Here is a 19525-nt window from a genome sequence, read left to right as displayed (position 1 = left end):
CTATATTCACATCTAAATCCAATATAAATGACAAAAAAGCAGTGGAGCCAGCACTGATCCTTACACAGGCCTCCAGCCTATCTTGAATTTCCTGTGGAAGATTAAAAATAGACTGAAGGATCATATTGTACAGTGATAATGTCCCTACCTCTAGGCCTGGATTTAAGTCTCGCTTGCCCCAGATATGAACAGATTTGATTTTTTAAAATTACGGGAAAATGGGCAGAATTATTGGAATTTCGGCACGATGACTAAATGGTTAGTGGGTGTGGGTCCAGACCGTTCTTGTATGATCTGAACTGAGGAAGTGAGATATAATCAACCTGTAAAGAAATATTTTATTACGCACCCCTGGAGAAGGAGTCACTTGAACACGGGGCCTCCTGCCTCGGGGGAAGGGATACTATCATTGTGTCACAAGAGCCCAAATGAGATTTAAAAAAAAACAGGAATTGCTTGCGAAACTCAGCTGGTCTGGTTGCATCTGTAGAGAGAGAAACATAGTCAACGTTTCGATTCCAGTGATGCTTCTCGAGATTTTATTTTGGCTGGGGAGGGGTGCGGGTGATCTAAGTGAACCGCTTCTTCTGCCACTTGGTGCACGAGTTGCAGCTATTGTCGCCCCGGGGGAGCTGTCAGCTCCTCTGCAGACGCGCGTGCGTCCGCGGTCCGCAACTAACAAAAACAGTTGACGTCACAAAGAACTGACATCAAGATGTTATTGCACCTTTCAGGCCGTCTCGCTCCTGATTGGTCGGCCGGCCCGGCCTCCAAACGTTGAGTCGCGATTTAGAATATTGCCCGGGGCGGCGACTGCGACCGCCCCTCTGATTGGCGGCTGCGTCTGTCAATCAGATCCTGCTTCACTCCTCCCTGCAGTGGGAACGAGCTGACTTGCCCGGCAAGCGGAGCGAGACTGCAGCCGCAACAACATTGCGTTTTTGCATTCGCCTCCAGTCTCGGAGCGCTTGAAAGCAAAGCAAATATTTAAACACTGGGAAATATATATATATATAAATATTAATATGGGGAAAACTATGCCGGATGGCGAGAAGTTGTCCCAGGCTGCCGTGCGGGGAGACTGGCAAAACGTGAAGCGTCTGCTGACCGAAGAAAAGGTGAATGCCAATGCGGTGAATAAATTCGGACAAACCGCACTGCAGGTTGGTGGTACCTCTCGATTCTTGAAATAGTGATAAGGGCAGCAACGGCATACTGTATTTAACCCCGAGTTACAGTCACATCCGTTTAAACCGGGAAAAATCATTTTCAGCATTACATTTACCTCCATATATTTAAAAAAATCTGCAAATTTGAAAGCCCTAGCAGAATCTGCATTACTGTCGAACGCAGCAGATTAATAATTGGGATTTTGCCTGACATTCGGATTGTAAATGACTGTTGCGATGCCTCTTGTGACGGAGATGTCAGCCGGTTAAACCTGCTGCGGAAGATTAACCCGTTTCCAGACAGCGCCCAGAGATGTAATGAAACGTAAAACAAAATGTTTAGGCGCAATCTGGTGTTGTAACCTACTGGGGTCGTAACCTACTAGGGTCGTCATAATTTGTGAATGAAGGCAAGGGGTTCCCTGTTCCCTTCCCCTTCGGCTGACGTTAAAAAGCCGATTTGAAATAATTTGACATCTGACTCCGAAACTCTATCCAATAACTTTCTTTTTGCCTGCCGTTGGCCGGATGGAATTTTGGAGAGGTGGAAACGGAGTTTAAAACAAAAATTCGATTGTTGATTTAATTTAGAAAAAGCAGTGAAAGGAACAATCGTTGAGAAATGTCTGTAACTCTTACGTTACTTTACTACCAAAGGGCGGAGTCTTGCCGTGGGGAATGTGTACAACAGGGCGGTTTCAATCTGCGTTGTCGATCGGCTGTTGAGCTAAATTTACACTGTTCCTGAACTGCTAATTAAAACCTAAAGCAGTAAAAGATGCGTTTTAAATTGGAATGGTAATAAAGCGCTTTAAATATGGGTGGGGTGAGAATAATTATTGCAGGTTATGTATATTATCTACCAGGCTATTCACAAGATGTTGCTAGGCATCCGTGTTAAGTAATATTTAACAGTGGACTCTGTCTCACCCCCCGTCCTCACCAAGGGCATAAGGGAGCAATGCGAACCAAAATTAGACCACAGCGGGCCACCCTATATTCACGGGGATTGTAGATCTGCGACCATCTGGGTATCTCCATATTTCTGTCTTTGTCCAGTATCCCTTAGTAACTATAGTTTACAAAAACAATCTTTCGATCTCAGCATTATAAGGATTAATCGACTGAGCAATTGTCACTTGCAACCTTCTATCACCCGTTGCGTGTGACAGTATTTCCTAAATTCATTCCTAAAAGGTCTGACTTTGGATTTGTGATGTCCTGTGCTCAAAACTCTTCCCTCTAACCAAATATCCTTGGCTGAGGTTAGTACTTCGTCATGTGGAAGGATGAGCCCATCACTGCTGTACAAAAGAGGCTGCTTTCATTTGTTTTTGACACCAGAGAGTCTGAGTTCCCATGGTAGACTTCACACTAGCCCTGCGCCTCAGGGCTGTTACAGAGACAAATTCATAACAATCACAGGGGAAGGTAGTAATTGCGATGTCTACGTCTTCTCGCAGCTGTGGGAGAGTCAGAGAGATACATGATTAGAATGTTTACATTGTTCTGCAGCTGTGAGACAGAGAGGGAGACAGAGAGGGAGACAGACACAGATTGCTGGGCACACAGAAACATGCCCAGAAACTGATTGCAAACAAATCAAATTCAACATGTGCAAAGGTGCCTTACAAAGTAACAAACCTGGGTTGCTAAAATGCACCTCTAACATGCCTGCCCCACTTTATTTTCCTAATACCCTGTACCCCTCTGTATTTTCTCCTCTCCCTATTAATTTCAATAGGAACCAAGCACAACCTGTTACTACCTGTTTTCCACTCTGCTGCTTGAATTACTCAGGCAAGAATCCACCAAAGATCTAAACTGTAATTGTGTTTAATCGTAGGTTCTTTCTCTACAAGTAGCAATATCAGAAATAAGCCCTATGCTGTTGCTGCTCCACCCAAGAACCATTTCTCCGATGTTACCAAAGCCCACAGTTACCCACACAAATACGGTTAGGCCCAAATTCCTTTCCCTAGAGCCATTAAATTGAAAATTCGTACAATTGGTGAATCTTTATAGTTTGCCATCTTGCTGCAGTACAGCTGAACCGTAACTGAATGGCAGGACGTGCTGAATGGCCTACTCCGGTTCTTAAGTGTATTCTTTGCTTACTCAAATGGCAATGGATTCAATATCTGGAACAAAAACATTAAAAAGGGTCACTCACTTATAATTTATACAGAAAAATGGAGAAAGTTGTGGAATTCAATCCTAAAAACTCCAGCCATAAATCCCCAAAATGCTATTCAGTACAAAAATTAATTTTGATGTATTGATCTTTGGGATTTGGGCATTGCTCTTCTCTAGCTGTACTAAGGCAGTTGTGAGGATAAAGATTTCAACCAAGTGAGAATGAAAGTACAGTGCTACATGTACAGGTTGGATGGTCTATGTCTCGGAGGTGGTGGCGTTTGTGTGCATCTTCTACCCACCCTTCTGGGTGTTGCAGATCACAAGCTTGGGAGATAATATTGAAGAAGCCTTGGTGAATTGTTTCAGTGCCTCCTATACACTGACTGATTTAATTGGCATATCTCAAAGGGCTAGCTCCTTTGGTCACACTCAGAGCCCTAAATCTTTGTTTTTGTGCTTCTCTTTCCAGGTGATGATGCTGGGCAGTACATTGGTCGCAGAGGAATTGTTGAAGAATGGGGCAGAGCCAAATGTCCAGGATAAATGGGGCTTTACTCCAGCACATGATGTGGCCCGGAGTGGTTTCTTGGATACAATGAAGGTCCTGACAAAATACAAGGCAAACGTGAACATCAAGAATGCTGCATGCTGCCTGCCGATACACTTGGCTGCCCAAGAGGGCTACTTGGACCTTGTCCAGTACCTGGCTCCAAGATCAAGCATTCTGCAGACAAACATCAATGGACAAACCCCATTGGATCTAGCAAGGGCCTCCAATAGAACTGAAGTAGTTGCCTGGTTAGAGCAGCAGTTGCAAACTATGCAGACCCAAACTTAACACTGATTGAGGGCCTGTTAAGAAATGCTGACATTGCTTATACTTTACCTCTCTCACTGTATGGTCTTAACTATGCTGTGATCCCTTCCTTTCCACCATATTGGACTCCTACTTTGCACTGCTAATTGTGGACCCATTGTATATGTTCCTTGTTTATTGTTTTTAATTTGAATCACCCCTTTAAGGTTTTGAGCCATTGTGGCAACTCCTCCAAAAACACGTGCTGGCCATCTTGCAAAAAGGTTGGCAAAAAATACCTTTAAAAATATGCCACTCATTGACTGTTTACATCTCCCGATCGTTCAACATTTTGAAAAGAGGTGCATGGAATCAGACAGTGTCAACTGAGTCAGGTGTTTTGCACACTTTGCCTCAAGAGCCCCAAGCATTGTACAGTGTGCTGTGCAGGAAAGCTCCAAGGCACACACATCAATGCAGTTCCAGAAATTTACTATTCCATTTTGTGAGAAAGTTGAAGGGATTGCCCTCTTGACAGAAGAACTACAGATAGGACGCTCGGGAGCCGTCAATTGAATGCGAAGGTGTGCACTGATCGTCTCCAAGGTTGAAAGGACCCTGATCTTCAGCCTAGGACTCATCATAAAAAAAAACAGCATCTCCAAATGGGAGAAATCTTGTGGACTAAGGAGTTAAAAACCTGGGCCTTTTTATTTTAAGTGCTGTGTGTTTACAATAGTTTTAAAGTACTGTTTTAAAAAAAGCAAAGCAAAATGAGTTGTATGTACACATTAAAGTGGCTTTGTTATTTTCTCCCTTTACTTTTACATGGAAACAGACAGCAGCTAATGTAGCAGTGAATTTGAATCATTGGTGCTTTAATAATTCTGTATATATGTAAGGGAATGCATTATCAAGCTTATTTATATTTGAAAATTAATTATCCTTTATCCTGAAAGCATGGCTTTAAATGATCATTTTGAAAAAAAATGGGAACACAATTTTTTAAAATGTGAAATAGTTAAGTTCTCGATTTGAATGTTGTTCAATTATAAGACCACTGGTTTGCAGTTTTTGTGGGATAAGCAAACAAAACCGTGGACCACAATGTACAGAACATGGATTCCTGAATCCCAGTGAATAAAATTGAATTTTAACACAAAGGCAGCATAAAGAAGCAACCCTGCTTGTGTTAAACAGGTGCTGATTGTAATGCCCTACCCAACAATACACTGCCATAATGACATTGTCATAGTAAATGCTGTATTGAGTGAGCAACAGTCCTGTGAACATGAGGGGCCTTTTGTTCCTTGGCAGCTGTGAGATGGTTATAGACTATCCTGTGCATTGGAGGATTGAACAAGATTTTTTAACGTTGAGTCAGTACATTGTGTTAGTGTCACTTAGGTGTGGTTGTTGAATGCAAATAAATGGATAAAATAGTTCAGCCAGTGAATGCTTTGATGAAAGTTTGCCATTTCAACTTCTTTTTGCTTTGAAAACCGACTAGTAGCCACATATATCTACGGCTACCAATTTCCACCTCTGCAGTATTGCCCAATTCTGTCCTCACGAGAAATTGTGCTACTGAAATCCTTGCCCAGACCTTATTCCCTTCATGGTTGATTATTCTAATGCAATTCTAATTTGTCTTTGCTGCCCATTTCCTTATTCACACAAGGTCCAGTCCACTCATCAAACTGTGCTTTCACAATGGCTCCTGGTCAACCAACACCTTGATATTAAAATTCTGATCCTAACTTTCAAATTCCTTCGTGACCATGTCCCTCACTCTCTCTCAACTCTGACAGCCCAAAAGTCCTTTGACATTTGCACTTTTCAGCATTCCTGATTTTAACTGCTCTGCCAATGGTGGTCTGCATTCAGTTGGAATTCCTAGATTCCCTAAACTTCTCCACTTCTCTATTTCTCTTTCTTCCTTTAGGACATTTCTTAATATATGCCTCTTTGAGCAAGCTTTTGGCCGTCTTCCCTAATATCTCTTTTTGTGGCTCAGCATCATATTTGTTCAGTAATGCTCCTATAAAGGACTTTGGGGACATTTATATTCCTTTTACATAAAGCAAAGTTGTAACTAAATTTCCCTCAAGATCTATTAGATTAAGCGATTTAAAAAAAAATTGCTGTAAATTATCAGATGGTCAGGCAGTGCTTGTGAAGAGAAAAACAGAGTTAACGTTTTAGGTTGATGATCTTTTGTCTGAAGTGGTGCTATAGATATAGAATTTTGTAGCTTATGAAGCTTTGCCTAAATGGTAGAACTGTGTCTTTTGCGCAGACTCCAATACAATGCATGGGAATTACAAATAGTTACTTATCTATTCAGCTCTTGCACACCGGGGGACTTGTCAACCAGCAACTTCTTGCTGAGTAGATATGTTGCCTTTCGTTGGATTTTGGTATTACGAGAATGGCATTGACATGAAGGAACACTTGTTCCTTGGTTTCAAACTGAAGTCATTCATAGAATCATTACAGCACAGAAAGAGGCCATTCAGTCCATCATGTGATCTCAGCCAAGTTCAGCAAGAAGGCAGCCTCCTTGGCCCTTGGTTGGAGATGGAAGTTAAATGGGTCCTGTGGAGGTCCCTCAGGAATGAGACAGAAAAGGGAATAACAAAAGAAGTATGTATTTTATTCTTGCTTTCAGTTCCAAATATTTGATTTCAATTTGGTATTTTTCACTTTCTAACAGTGATGCAATAGTAGAGAGACAAGAATAATGGGAGACTGTTTGCAAGTTCTGGTCAATTTCTCCTCCCCTGCTTCCACTCTTTATTTTCCTCTGCCCTTTACAACATTATCTCACCACGAGAACAACATCATTCAACCTCAAATGCCTTCTCACTCACTCACTTGAATTTTCAGTGCATTGTACCTCGTTCTTTCAACCCATCATCAGCAGGGCAGGCTACAGTCACCCCTACCTTGTCCTTCAGAGCTCCTGCTGTGTCTGCATACCTCTTTTTGCACTTTTAAAAAGCTTTCCTAAAGTCTATGTCTTTGAGCTAGCCTTACTTTATCCATTCTAATCTCTCCCTTTCTGACTACAGACATTTACATTTGTGTCTGTTTTGTGACACACATGGAATTGTTTTTACATTAAAAGCGCCACTTTAGACGCATGTTGTTGTTGAGAGTGTTTGCCGTTTTAAACTGTTTGGGGTTTGCGTAGTGTGCAATAAAAAAAGTCATTATATTAAGAATGGTTATTGGTGCATGGTACTGGCTCACAGATGTGGAGATCTTTCCCAGTTGGATTCAGGGCCTCAGGGAAAATGGAAGTGATTTGAGGGGAAAGTTTGGGGTTGGGAATGGGATGGGGGAGGGGGATGTTTGAAGACTTTATAGGTTGCTATATTGTAATTTGGTTGATGTTGCACATAATTATATTTATAATGTTGAATTTGTTTGGTGGATATTATACTTTTTTAAAAATCTGCAAATAAATTATATCACTTTTTCGGAAAGTTTCAATGCGGACAACAGAATGATTTTATTTACTTGTTCTACATGGGCTACACAGATGACAATGTCAAAGGTTTATCGTGTGATTCATGATGAGAGAACATATTGGGATTGGCATTGTGAGTGCTACAATTATGTTCTCTTCACTGAGTTGAGGACAGGGGTTCGGGCGGGGGGGGAGGAAAAGAGGGAGAAAAAAAACATCATCAGCTAATGTCCTTAATGTTTACCATGTCTTACTGCAACTGTGTGAACTTCCTCGTTGAGAACAAAGTTCTACTTAATTGTGATGCCTTCTGTAGTTGGACAGCTTGCCAGCATCCACTATCTTGGCTCACCCATGATCAGCAGATATTTAGGGCTAAATCCAGGATGGTGTGGATTATTGGGAGGCACAGCAGATAATGGAAACGTATCCAGCACGTATTAGAACCTTTTTCACAGAGAGAGAGACGGAGACAGAGGGAGAACAAAAATGACGCAGAACATTGAAGAATTCTCACAAATCTTTCAACATTACTCTGTACGAGTATTATTGGGATCTAGAACCTTCACCCTGAAATGGTTGTGGAATCTTCCTCCATATATTTCTCTTTCTAAAAATATGGGAGCTGAACTGGTACTTAAGAATGAAGACATTACTGGAGCAGGAGGATATTTAGCTCCCCATACCTGTTCAAGCATTAAATTACATTATGGTTGATATATGACTGAACTCCACATACCTGTCTTTGTCCCTGTCTATTAATACTTCTGGGGGCATCAGCAAAAATCTATCAATCTCAATATTAAATCTAATGATCCAGCACTAATTGTCACCTGCTAAAAGAAACTTGCACATTTCTCTAAAGTTTGAACATGGGACTATATAAGACCATTCTTTCAAAGACCTGGCATGGGCATCGTGGGCCAAATGGCCTAATTATGTGAGTTAGTTTCTATGAATCTATAGATTTAAGAAAACTTGAAATTGGTACCTGTAAGAGACTTGTATTGCTCCCAGTAAAGAGTTGTCAGCAGAACTACAGCATTATGAATAAGCAGTGTGACCTGATGTAGGGAAAAGGATCAAAATTCTAAGGATTCCTTGATGTCAACTAGAGCTCAAGGACATCAGCAGAAACAGGGCACAAACTCCACAGACAATATTGAGGTAATTTACTTTAGACAACCCTTCTCTGCCTTCTGGGAGGTGATTACAGAACCTTCAAACCAGGATTCAAACAAGGAATGGCTATAACAAGAGTAAGCATTCAGCAATTATGTTCCCAATATTTTATTGTTGGTCAAGAAATGTGGTTTCATAACACAGCCAAACAGTTTAAATAACAACCTTTAAATTCTTCCAACACATGCCAATGGCAAGCAGCAAGAATGAGAGAGATTCCTGGTCAGCATTGTGATGGAACAAGTGGTGGAGTCTCTACCATCAATATTCACGTCTCCAGACCACTTCATGCATTGCCAAAGCAACTCGGACTGTGTAAACTACAATACCAGCACCAACATATTCTCCATGCAACAATGCTCATTGTCAAAGTTGAGCCTAACATTAAACCAGAGTGATGTTCTTAGAGAAAAACTAAAATCAGTCTTACCCTAAACAGGGGCTACACTTTGAGGTATTAAGATTGACTTCGATTAAGACAAAATACAGATTAAATCTACACATTCCCTGCTTGCGAAACCTTACTTCCAGTTGTCCATTTATCGTGTTGATAAGCTTGGTTCCATTATAAATTTTCACCTTTACACTTATAATCAAATCACTTTTGAATAGGCTTTTAATCAGAGATTCTACCTGCCATCACAGGAGGATGCAAAACATCCCATGGCTCTATTTCAAAGAATAACAGAGGATTTTCTACTGGTTAATATTTATCCCACAATCAATATCATTAAAAATAGATTATCCAGCTGTTATTACACTGCTGTTTTTGGGAGCTTATGATGCACAAATTGGCTGCTAGGATTTTTTACATTCCAACAAAACTACTCTTTGAAAATCTGCCATATTGAATGGTAGAGTAAGCTCAAAGGTTGGATGTCCTATTGTTGCTCCTATTTTCTATGTTTTCTACGTATTTCAGTGGCTGTAAAGCACTTCAAGACATTTGGTGGTCATGAAAAGAAAGACATAAACGCACGACTTTCTTTTCCTATGTTATGCAATAATTGCACACTGTCATTAAAGAGGGACTGCAACACCTCAATGTTGCATTTTAACTGCTCTCTGAAGTGGCCCAATAAGCCGTTACAAATGAGAACAAATATTGCATAAATATTATTAGCTGTCACACTTTCTACATCACAACAGGGCCTTCACTTCAAAAACAATTAATTGGCCATAAAGTGCTTTGGGGCATCTGGTGGTTATGTAAGTGACTACATAAATGCAAGTCTAATGCCCAATCTTGTCTGATCGCAAAAGTTGAGCACACTCAGGACTGCTTAGTACTTGGATGGGAGACTGCCTCGGAACAGTAGGCGCAGTAGGCTTTGTTGTGCGATTAGTCAGTGCATTTGAACCAAGATCATTCAGGATAAAGGGGACTCTTGTGGTGCTTTGGTATGTCCCTACCTTTGAGCCAGATTGTCTGGCTTCAACTCCCTCCTGCTTCAGAGGAGTGCCACAACATGTCTGATAAGGCTGTCTAAAAATATCAATAAGTGTATATCTTCTATTTATATACAATACATGGTATAACATTTACATATATAATAACAATATGGCACATTGCTTGTCAGCAACACAAATCCCAAGAATGAATGAAAAGTCAATAGGGCCATAAATACAAGATATTGGTTAGCCGAGGCAGGAGAACCGAAAAGAATGAACATTACTTTTTCTAATAGAAAACAACCCTTTCAGAGATTGCATTGCAAATCTACAGAGGGGTGGAACTTGAACCAGGTCTCCTGGCTCAATAGTAAGGATACTACCACTGCACCAGAAGAACCTTTGGAATGACCATTTTTAAAATAGTCAAATGAAATCTGTTAAGGTACACAGCGGAAGCAAGTAGGGCTTGAATCCAGGCTTTTTAGCTCAGATGCAAGGACACCACCACTGTGCCACAAGAGCCCTGAAAGATAGTTTCGAATGACAGCTCTGTTGTTACACATCTCTGAGCAGTGTGGAACTTGAATTTAGGCCTCCTAGACCAAAGGTAGGGGCACCTTAGGGCATCACAAAAGCCCTAAGAATGAACATCTTAATATTTTCTATACCAAACTGTACAAAGGTGGTATTGCAGTACACAACTCTGCAGCAGGTGGGACCTGAACCAAGGCCTCCTGGCTCAGAGGTAGGGTCACTGCCACAAAAATCCTTGGGATGGAACAACTTAGAGAGGAAAAAGATGTGGCATCAGGTTGCAAAATATGTTTGAGAACATAGCGTTTTTAATGGGTAAAACAAAATGTAAGGACTTTGCTATAAATTGAAAATAACTTACCTTTGACATATGAAGAACTGGGTCTACACAGGTTGGGGTGATCACGTGACTTCTCCGGCCGCCGATTGGTAGGAGGCTGATCATGGCCTCTGGCCTCTGACCTTTGACCAACAGCGGTCGACCGCTTGTGCATGGCAACGGCGATGGAAGACGGCTCGCAGTTCCAAATCAACCAGCGCTTCGCCGGCAGGTACGAGAAATACCGGCAGAAGGAAGAGCTGCAACGGCGTGAGTACACAACAGAGAAGGGCCAGGGAGAAAACGGCTTGATTTGATCTGCGTGCGCGTGTTTCCCTTGTATTTAGAGATTGGTGGCAGCACGAAGCCCGATGCACTAGGCCCCAGACTCACTCATCATGTCACCTAATTTACTTCGATCATTGAAAGTATTGACCATCGTATCGTCAAATATCGATGAAAGTAATAAAACTAAGTGTGTAGCTCATCTCTAGTCGAGCTAAATAAGCAGTACGAATGGTAGATATGTACGTACCTACTTGTTTTTACTAACGCGTGCAAAACATTGGGCTTATGTAAAATTAATCTTGATAGTAGAGATAAGTAAATATTCATGTAATGGTGGAAATACGTGTGTGATATATTTGCATTATTTATAATACTTTAAGATGTTTTGATACAGATACAAAATGCATTTATGTGTAAGGTGTATTCATAAAATATGGTATGTGTTATATAGTATATGTAGTTTATACATATTTTGTATGTTAATTATATTTTCTGTTCATATGAATATATTTCTTTGTCTCTCTTTTATATGTATATATGATTTGTACCTTGGTAATGCTGAGAGTGAAGGAATAGGATAAATGCAAGGTACTTCATGCTTTCAGAATTTTAGTTATGGTCATTACAAAAACAAAATTCCTCAGACCTTTTCTTTGATTTTCAGTGAAGGATCGCTATGGAGATAGGGCAGATGAAGAAGAGAGTTCCAGCTCTGAATCTGATGATGACAGTGAAGTGGTGAGTATGCTGCACTGTCGCTGTGGTGGGGATGTGTTAAAGATGATGGCTACCCTAATCAGACCATTTTGTGCTGAATATCGTGCTCATATCAAACCCATGCATGGGCCTAAAGCTGTCACCTGAAGTCCTGTAAAGGGCTCAATCCATCTCAGATTACCTTGCAAGAATTAGGTTTGAGCAACATGGGATTCAGGTGAGCTTGCCATTTGGATACAAGACTGGCTTAATAACCAGAGACAGAGAGTGATGATGGAGGGTTGGTTTTCAGACTGGAGTCCTGCGACCAGTGGTGTTCCACAGGGATTGGTGTTGGTTCTATTTTTGTTTGTCATTTGTGTAAATGATTTAGATGAAAATATAGAAAGCATGGTTAATAAGTTGGCATATGACACAAAGATTGGTGGTATAGTCATAGTCATACAGCACGGAAATAGACCCTTTGCTCCAGCCAGTCCATGCCAAACATAATCCCAAACTAAACTAGTCCCACCTGCATGCTCCTGGCCCATATCCCTCCAAACCTTTCCTAATCATGTATCTATCCAAATGTCTCTTAAACGTTGTAATTGTACTCGCAGGGAGTTAATTCCGCATGTGAATTTCTGTCTGTGTAAAAAAAATTGCCTCTCATGTCTTTTTAAAATCTCTTTCCTCTCACCTTAAGAATATGCCTCCTAGTCTTGAAATCCCACATCCTAGGGAAAAGACAAACTACCATTAACTCTATCTATACCTCTCATTATTTTGAAAACTTCTATCAGGTTGCCTCTAAACCTCCTACGCTCCAGTGGAAAATGTCACAGCCTGTCCAGACTTTCTTTATAACTCAAACCTTCCAGGCATCATCCTGGTAAATCTCTTCTGAACCCTCTCCAGCTTGATAATATCCTTCCTTTTACTGGTGACCAGAAGCGGACACAGTATTCCAGAAGATACATCACCAATGACCTGTACAACCTCAACATGACTTCCCAATTCCTAGTCTCAAAAGACTGAGCAATGAAGGCAAGTGTGCCAAACACTTTTTTAACCACCCTATCTATATAGAATCATAGAATTCCTACACTGTGGAGACAGGCCCTTTTGGCCCGACAAGTCCACACCAAACCTCAGAGCATCCCACCCAGACCCATCCCCCTATAATCCACCTAACCTACACCTCCCTGAACACTACGGGCAATTTAGCATGGCCAATCAACCTAACCTGCACATCTTTGGACTGTGGGAGGAAAACTGAGCACCCGGAGGAAACCCACGCAGACACAGGGAGAATGTGCAAACTCCACACAGACAGTCGCCCGAGGCTGGGATTGAACCCGGGTCCCTGGCGCTGTGAGGCAGCAGTGCTAACCACTGTGCCACCGTGATGTAAACTTCAGTGAATTATTTACCTGAACCCCTAGGTCTCTCTGTTCTACAACAAAAAATCCTGATGGGCATGGATAGGGTAAATAGACAAGGTCTTTTCCCTGGAGTGGGGTAGTTCAAAACTAGTATACATAGGTTTAAGGTGAGAGGGGAAAGATTTAAAAAGGACCCAAGGGACAACTTTTTCATTCAGAAGTTGGTATGTGGAATGAGCTGCCAGAGGAGGTGATGGAGGCTGGTATAATTACAACATTTAAATGGCATCTGGGTGCATATATGAATAGGAAGGGTTTAGAACTATATGGGCCAAATGCTGGCAAATGGGCCTTGATTAATTTAGGATATCTGGTCAGCATGCGTGAGTTGGACCGAAGGGCCTGTTTTGTGCTCTATGACTACCCAAGGCCCTACCATTAATTGTATAAGCTGTACCCTTGTTTGCTGTACCAAAATTCAATACCTCATATTTATCCAGATTGAACTCCATGTGCCATTTTTCAGATCCAACCTCCTTCACTGTCTACTATGTCACCCATTTTGGTGTCGTCTGCAAACTTAGTAACCATGGCCTCTATATTCTCATCCAAATCATTTATATAAATGACAAACAAAAGAGGACCCAGAACTGATCCCTGTGGCACACTGCTGATCACAGACCTCCAGTTCAAAAGGCAACCCTCCACTCTTACTCTTTTTATCCTGCCATTAAGCCAATTATGTGTCCAATTGGCAAGCTCATCCTGAATCTCATGTGACCTGACTTTGCTAATTAGTCTACCATGCGGAACCTTGTCAGAGGCTTTACTAAAATCCAAATAAGCAACGTCTACTGCACCGCCATCATCAATCTTTTTGGTAACTTCCTCAAAAAAACTCAACCCAAGGCTGGAATCGAACCCGGATCCCTGGCGCTGTGAGGCAGCAGTGCTAACCACTGAGCCACTGTGCTGCCCAGCTAGACACCATTTGCTAAATAGTCTAGAGTGTGTGATAAATTACGCTGACAACAAATTTAGAATTGGCAAGGGTTGGTGTGAGATGAGGGAAAGGGAATTGCCTGGTCATCTTCAAATAGTACCGTGGAATGCTTTAGTGTCTATCAAAACAGACAGACAAAGACATGGCATCAAATCCTGATCACCCATCACCTCTGTGCTTGCTGATGGGCGTTGATCTCCAGTCTGACAGTTAGATTTTAAAATTCTCACCTTTCTTTTCCCTATCCCTAAGTTTCTCGCCCTACAACTTTCTCTGATCGCTGCCATTCTCCAATTCTGCCCTGTTTCTCAGCCATATTTTTCATTAGTTGGCAGCTGTGCCTTCTTTCTGCCAACCCTTTCTGCCTCTCTACCCCTCTCTCATCCTTTTAAGACATTCCGTAAAACCTATCTTTTGACCAGGTGTTTGATTATCTAGCAAAGTATCTCCTTGTGCGGCTGCATGTCAAATATTTTTTATTTACTCACGAGATGTGGGTGTTCCTGGCTAAGTCAGCATTTATTGCCCATCCCTAATTGCCCAGAGGGCAGTTACGAATCAATCACATTGCTATGGGTCTGGGGCCACATGTAGGCCTGACCAGGTAAGGACCAGATTGATTTTTCTGACAATCGACAATTAGACCCTTAATTCCAGATTCTTGTTTGACGATATTCCAATGGAACGTCTTGGATGTTTATCAATATTCAATACCCAGTATAAATGCAAGTTTTTGCTTTCTCCTCCAAATCACATTCAACGTTACATGAAAGGGTGTCAGAACTGTAAATAATCTTTGTAAATTCAAGTGGTGATGGGTCTGTCAGGTAGCTATGAGGTATCTATCCACAAAAGGGTAAATTGAAGGTAAATATCTAACCTTATTTTTGGTGATTGAACAAGTTGGCTAGTCAGAATAACTATGCTGGCTGTAGATAGCATGTAACTTCAAAACTCTCTTGTGCCTAATCTTTGCGAAACTAGCAGATTATATGCCAATTCAGTTCATTCCACAGAGTCTTTCCCAGAAAGGGCTACTCTTGCCATCTAAAATTAGCCATAAAAGAGAAAAGATTGGGAAAGTAAATCTATTCCAACTAAAATTGGGAGTTTTCCCAAATTTTTCCCCCAAATAAATGACCCGCTAACAAAATAATTCTTAAGTTGCCAGTTTCAAATTCATGTTGTTCTACCAGCAAGATTTCTTTCTACATCTGTGAAGTGATTCCTGATTTTGGAAGCCAGGTCAAATCTGATGTGTCAGCCCATTGATTTTCTTTCCCCATAAATCATTGATGTATAGATCTGTTTGTGCTCCTTTAAAAGGAAACTGACCCGAAATTGGACATCGCATTCTACAAGACGTTATCTTTGTTGAAGAAGAAGGATCCCAAAATTTATCAAAAAGATGCTCAGTTTTACAAAGTGGAAGGTAGGAGTTGATGTGATTTGACTGGTACCACGGTGGCTATTTGTGTTGGACAGCCTTGAGTGCTGTAATGTTGGTATTCTTCCCCACTGGGTGAATATCAGATTGTGCAGGAAACGTTGGTGGTGGCAACGTTTTCTAACCCTTGACTCCAGTGTCCTTTGTTTGATGAGTTTTAAGCCAATTTATGGTACAGCTCTTTACTTGCTGTTTTACTACTGCACCTGCGGATTCCAATGCACATTGCTTTCCAGGCATGTGCTCGAATCCTGGATTGGGACTTGAGCCCATGACACTCTAACTTCTGAGAGTGTGCTATCACTGCGCCAAAGCTGACTAAACCCGTGGAACTTATAAAAATGATGGTTATCCGGTCATCTGAATATCAAACTAAGAATCGCTAATATCTTTTCACTACACGTAAGTATCACGAGCGAACAAGTGCCAAGAATTTGATTGAGCTATGCACTTGGTTGCAATTAGCTAACAATGGAAAAGGCCACAGGCATTAAACAGGTTTGTCTACATCTAAAACAGAATGGTAAGTATGCCTCCAGCAACATGAGATGCTTTGTTTTGACAAAGTCTACACCCAAATTATTACCCTATCATCTCTCTTTAACCATCGGCAAACCAGTTGTGCATGTCAGACATTTTTTTTCTCCACTTTAGATTTTGGTATGGTTTCATTTTAGGAATATTTGGTATCAGTTGGCTCAGGGATAGGTGAAGAAGAGAGAAAACTGGGGAAAGAGATGCAGCTACTAAAGGAAGCCTCCCAAATTTTCTGTTAACAGAATCCAGCAAAAAACATGAGAGCGCTACAAAGAAAAAGAAAAAGGAGAAACCGATGTACCTAAAGGATTATGAGAGGAAGGTCATTCTTGAGAAGGAGGGGTATGTAATATTTGGTGAACATGTCAAGAAATGTAGGATCTGTAAGAGGAGTTTCTGCATTAAAGCCTGTTTTGTTCGAGCTATCATCTTGCATCTATTTCATTCAAAGCCATGGCCGATGCTTGAGTCCATTTGTTGATGCTGGAATATCCTTCCTTTGCATGGATGATAGCATGGACATTGAAACTTTTTCTTAAATTTTCTAAGGACATGCATTCCCATCAGTTTGTCATTGGGAGGAAGCAGATGGTTCTCTTGTTTTTATATTATTTGAGGAATGCCATCCACCCTTTGTCCATCTGCTTGTTTACTTCCTGTTTATTCTTTCGTGGGATGATAGGATCAATGGCAAGGTCTAACACTGATTGCAATTAACTGGCTTGCTGGGCCATTTCAGAGGGCAACTATGTCTCAACTACTGTTGGTCTGGAGTCATATGTATGCTGTTCTAGGTAAGGATGGCATATTTCTTTCTCTAAAGATTATTCATAAACAGGATGGAATTTTGCAGCAGTCAATGATGATTTCATCTCACTACCGTTGATGGCTAGCCATTTTTAATTTCAGGTTTTTTTTTAATATTTGAATTTAAATTCCAGCAGCTTTCTTTATTCATTCACGGGATGAGGGCATCACTGGCTAGGCAGCATTTATTGCCCATCCCTAATTGCCCACAGGGTTGTTAAGAATCAACCACATTGTTGTGAGTCTGGAGTCACATGTAGGCGAGACCAGGTGAGGATGGCCGTTTCCTTCCCTAAAAGACATTAGTGAAGCAGATGGGTTTTTTCCAACAATCGACAATGGATTCACGGTCTTCGTTAGACTCTTAATTCCAGATATTTATTGAATGCAAGTTCCACCATTTGCCGTGGTGGGATTCGAACCCAGGTCCCCAATACATTATCTGGGTCTCTGGATTAACAGTCCAGCGATAATACTACTAGCCCATCGCCTCCCCTAAGCTGAAATGGAGCATTTACCTGAGCCTCTAGATTACAAGTCACAGGAATAGGCTTTTCAGTCCATTGAACCTGCACTGCCATTCAATAAAATCATGGTTGATTGAACACTTCAGTGCCTGTTACTGTCCATAAGCCTGTATGCCAGTGGCAATCGTAAATCTATTAATCTCTGCCTTAAGTATATTCAAAGACAGAGCCTCCATACTTTGCTGTGGTAGAGAATTCTAAAGGTTCATAAACCTTTGAGTAAAATTGTTTATCCTCATCTCGAGCCAAAGTGGCATTCCCCTTATCTTTAAATTGTGCCCCTGATTCTACATCCCCAACCAGGGGAAATATCTGATTGCATCTACCCTGTCTATCCCTTTTCAAAATTTTCTAAGTTTCTATGAGATCATCTCTCATTATTAGAAACTCTAGAGAATACACACCTAGTTTGCCCAATCTGTCTTCATAAGACAGTCCCACCATCTTGGGAACCAGTCTGGTGAAGCATTCCTGTGTCTTTACCACTATGTCACTGCCTCTCTGGTTATGGTACTCAAACCTGGGAAGAAATGCCAAATTGAAGGAAGAGTTGAAAGTTCAATTCATACAGGTTTCAATGGATGTCAGTTTTCACCATTATATTTGAGCAAGACTTGGATAATAAGCACATTCCTTTTTCTTTCCTAAATGGATTTATCTTTATTACTAAGGAAATATGAAGATGAAGAGAGTGATGAAGAGGAGTCAAGAGTTAAAATTGAGGTAGGAATGCCACAAGCTATTATATTGCCATGTTTAAGTGAGTCAAATTAGTGTTGCTAGGAGTGGCCTGTGCTTTGAAGGATGGGAGATTATGTATATTCTTTTTATGGGTTCTTTTTGTAGATTCCTTTCACCATTATGGTTATAATCTGATATAGTGTGACCATGGTGGAAGGATGAGAGACGCTGGCTACTTATTTGATATTATCAGTGACTTCCAAGGCGTTAGTAACACTGTGTATAAATTAGCTAACTATATGGGATTGTTATCCAAGAGTGAAGATCCTGGTTGAGCCTGCAAAACTATTTGATATTTCCACGGCTCTGTCAAGCAGTTGCCTGTCACAGTGTGCAGAAAGATCCACTGACATTGCCACTGTAGCACCATCTCCCTCATGCTCTTAGCTCATATAACTGGTTGCTTCTCAACTGTTCATAAATAAAGGGTGTTCCAGGCTGAACTAGATCTTATTTTCACCAATTCACTGTGCGTGTGTACTTTTCCAGCAAGATTTGCTGGATGACAGAAATGAGAGACACTGACTGACTACGTAACAGAAAAATAAATCAAAGTCACTTGCACCTTTCCCACTGAAGTCAACTAATTAACCACAGACTGACTTTCATCCAAGCCTATGTTCATTTAGTCATGACCATTTTATGCAGTTATACCTCTACCTACCAGGCCAATAAAGCAGCTAATCAGTTTGGTAAAGCAAGTTCTAATACCTTGAAAAGCTGGAATATGTTCCAGTGAGCATGCCAGTAACGTTTTCCTCAGTTTTCATTGTTCTTGGCATCTAAAGGAGTCTATGAGGACTATTATTCGAAACGTGTCCATAAATAAGACAGTAAGATAATAAGACTTCTGATAGTAACAGGTGTTGTTGGGTCTTGTTTCAGAGAGCAACATCCCCTAGTTATATGGAGGAACAGAAACAGTTGAGAGAAAAGTAAGTATATGGGATCTGGTTCTTGGAATATGCATTACTTTTTAATGCAGTATTGAGTTTTCTTAGTTCATAGAGTAATATAGCACGGAAGCAGACCCTTCGGTCCAACTCCTCCAAACTAACCACACATCCCAACCTGACCTGGTC

General features: G+C 41.1%; 2 protein-coding genes and 1 long non-coding RNA gene across 5 annotated transcripts in view; 2 read left to right on the top strand and 1 right to left on the bottom strand.

Annotated features, from left to right (window-relative positions):
* Window positions 1-850: 850 nt before the first annotated feature.
* LOC109935914 (cyclin-dependent kinase 4 inhibitor D-like) lies at window positions 851-5551 on the top strand. Its single transcript, XM_020534539.2, has 2 exons — window positions 851-1163; window positions 3778-5551. The coding sequence occupies exons 1-2, from the start codon at window positions 1026-1028 to the stop codon at window positions 4144-4146; spliced, it is 507 nt and encodes a 168-aa protein (XP_020390128.1). The 5' UTR covers window positions 851-1025; the 3' UTR covers window positions 4147-5551.
* LOC125487248 lies at window positions 2472-11243 on the bottom strand. Its single transcript, XR_007265745.1, has 2 exons — window positions 11052-11243; window positions 2472-2632 (listed from the first exon to the last, which is right to left on the bottom strand). It is a non-coding gene; the product is annotated as an uncharacterized LOC125487248 (long non-coding RNA).
* The window catches only part of kri1 (KRI1 homolog), a 32291-nt gene continuing 23924 nt past the window's right edge, over window positions 11159-19525 (top strand). For 2 of the 3 annotated variants that reach the window (XM_048617938.1, XM_020534538.2), the window contains exons 1-6: window positions 11159-11279; window positions 11962-12035; window positions 15711-15816; window positions 16611-16710; window positions 18374-18425; window positions 19329-19378. In XM_048617938.1, coding sequence (XP_048473895.1) covers window positions 11183-11279; window positions 11962-12035; window positions 15711-15816; window positions 16611-16710; window positions 18374-18425; window positions 19329-19378 — 479 coding nt within the window. In that variant the 5' untranslated portion in view covers window positions 11159-11182. The remainder of the gene's footprint in view (window positions 11280-11961; window positions 12036-15710; window positions 15817-16610; window positions 16711-18373; window positions 18426-19328; window positions 19379-19525) is intronic. The other variant, XM_048617937.1, reaches the window with a different exon arrangement.

This window comes from Rhincodon typus, chromosome 38 (genome assembly GCF_021869965.1).
Source record: "Rhincodon typus isolate 14 chromosome 38, sRhiTyp1.1, whole genome shotgun sequence".
Classification (NCBI taxonomy): Eukaryota; Metazoa; Chordata; class Chondrichthyes; order Orectolobiformes; family Rhincodontidae; genus Rhincodon; species Rhincodon typus.
Note: the sequence above shows the minus strand (reverse complement) of the source record. Positions and strands in the feature narration are given on the sequence as shown.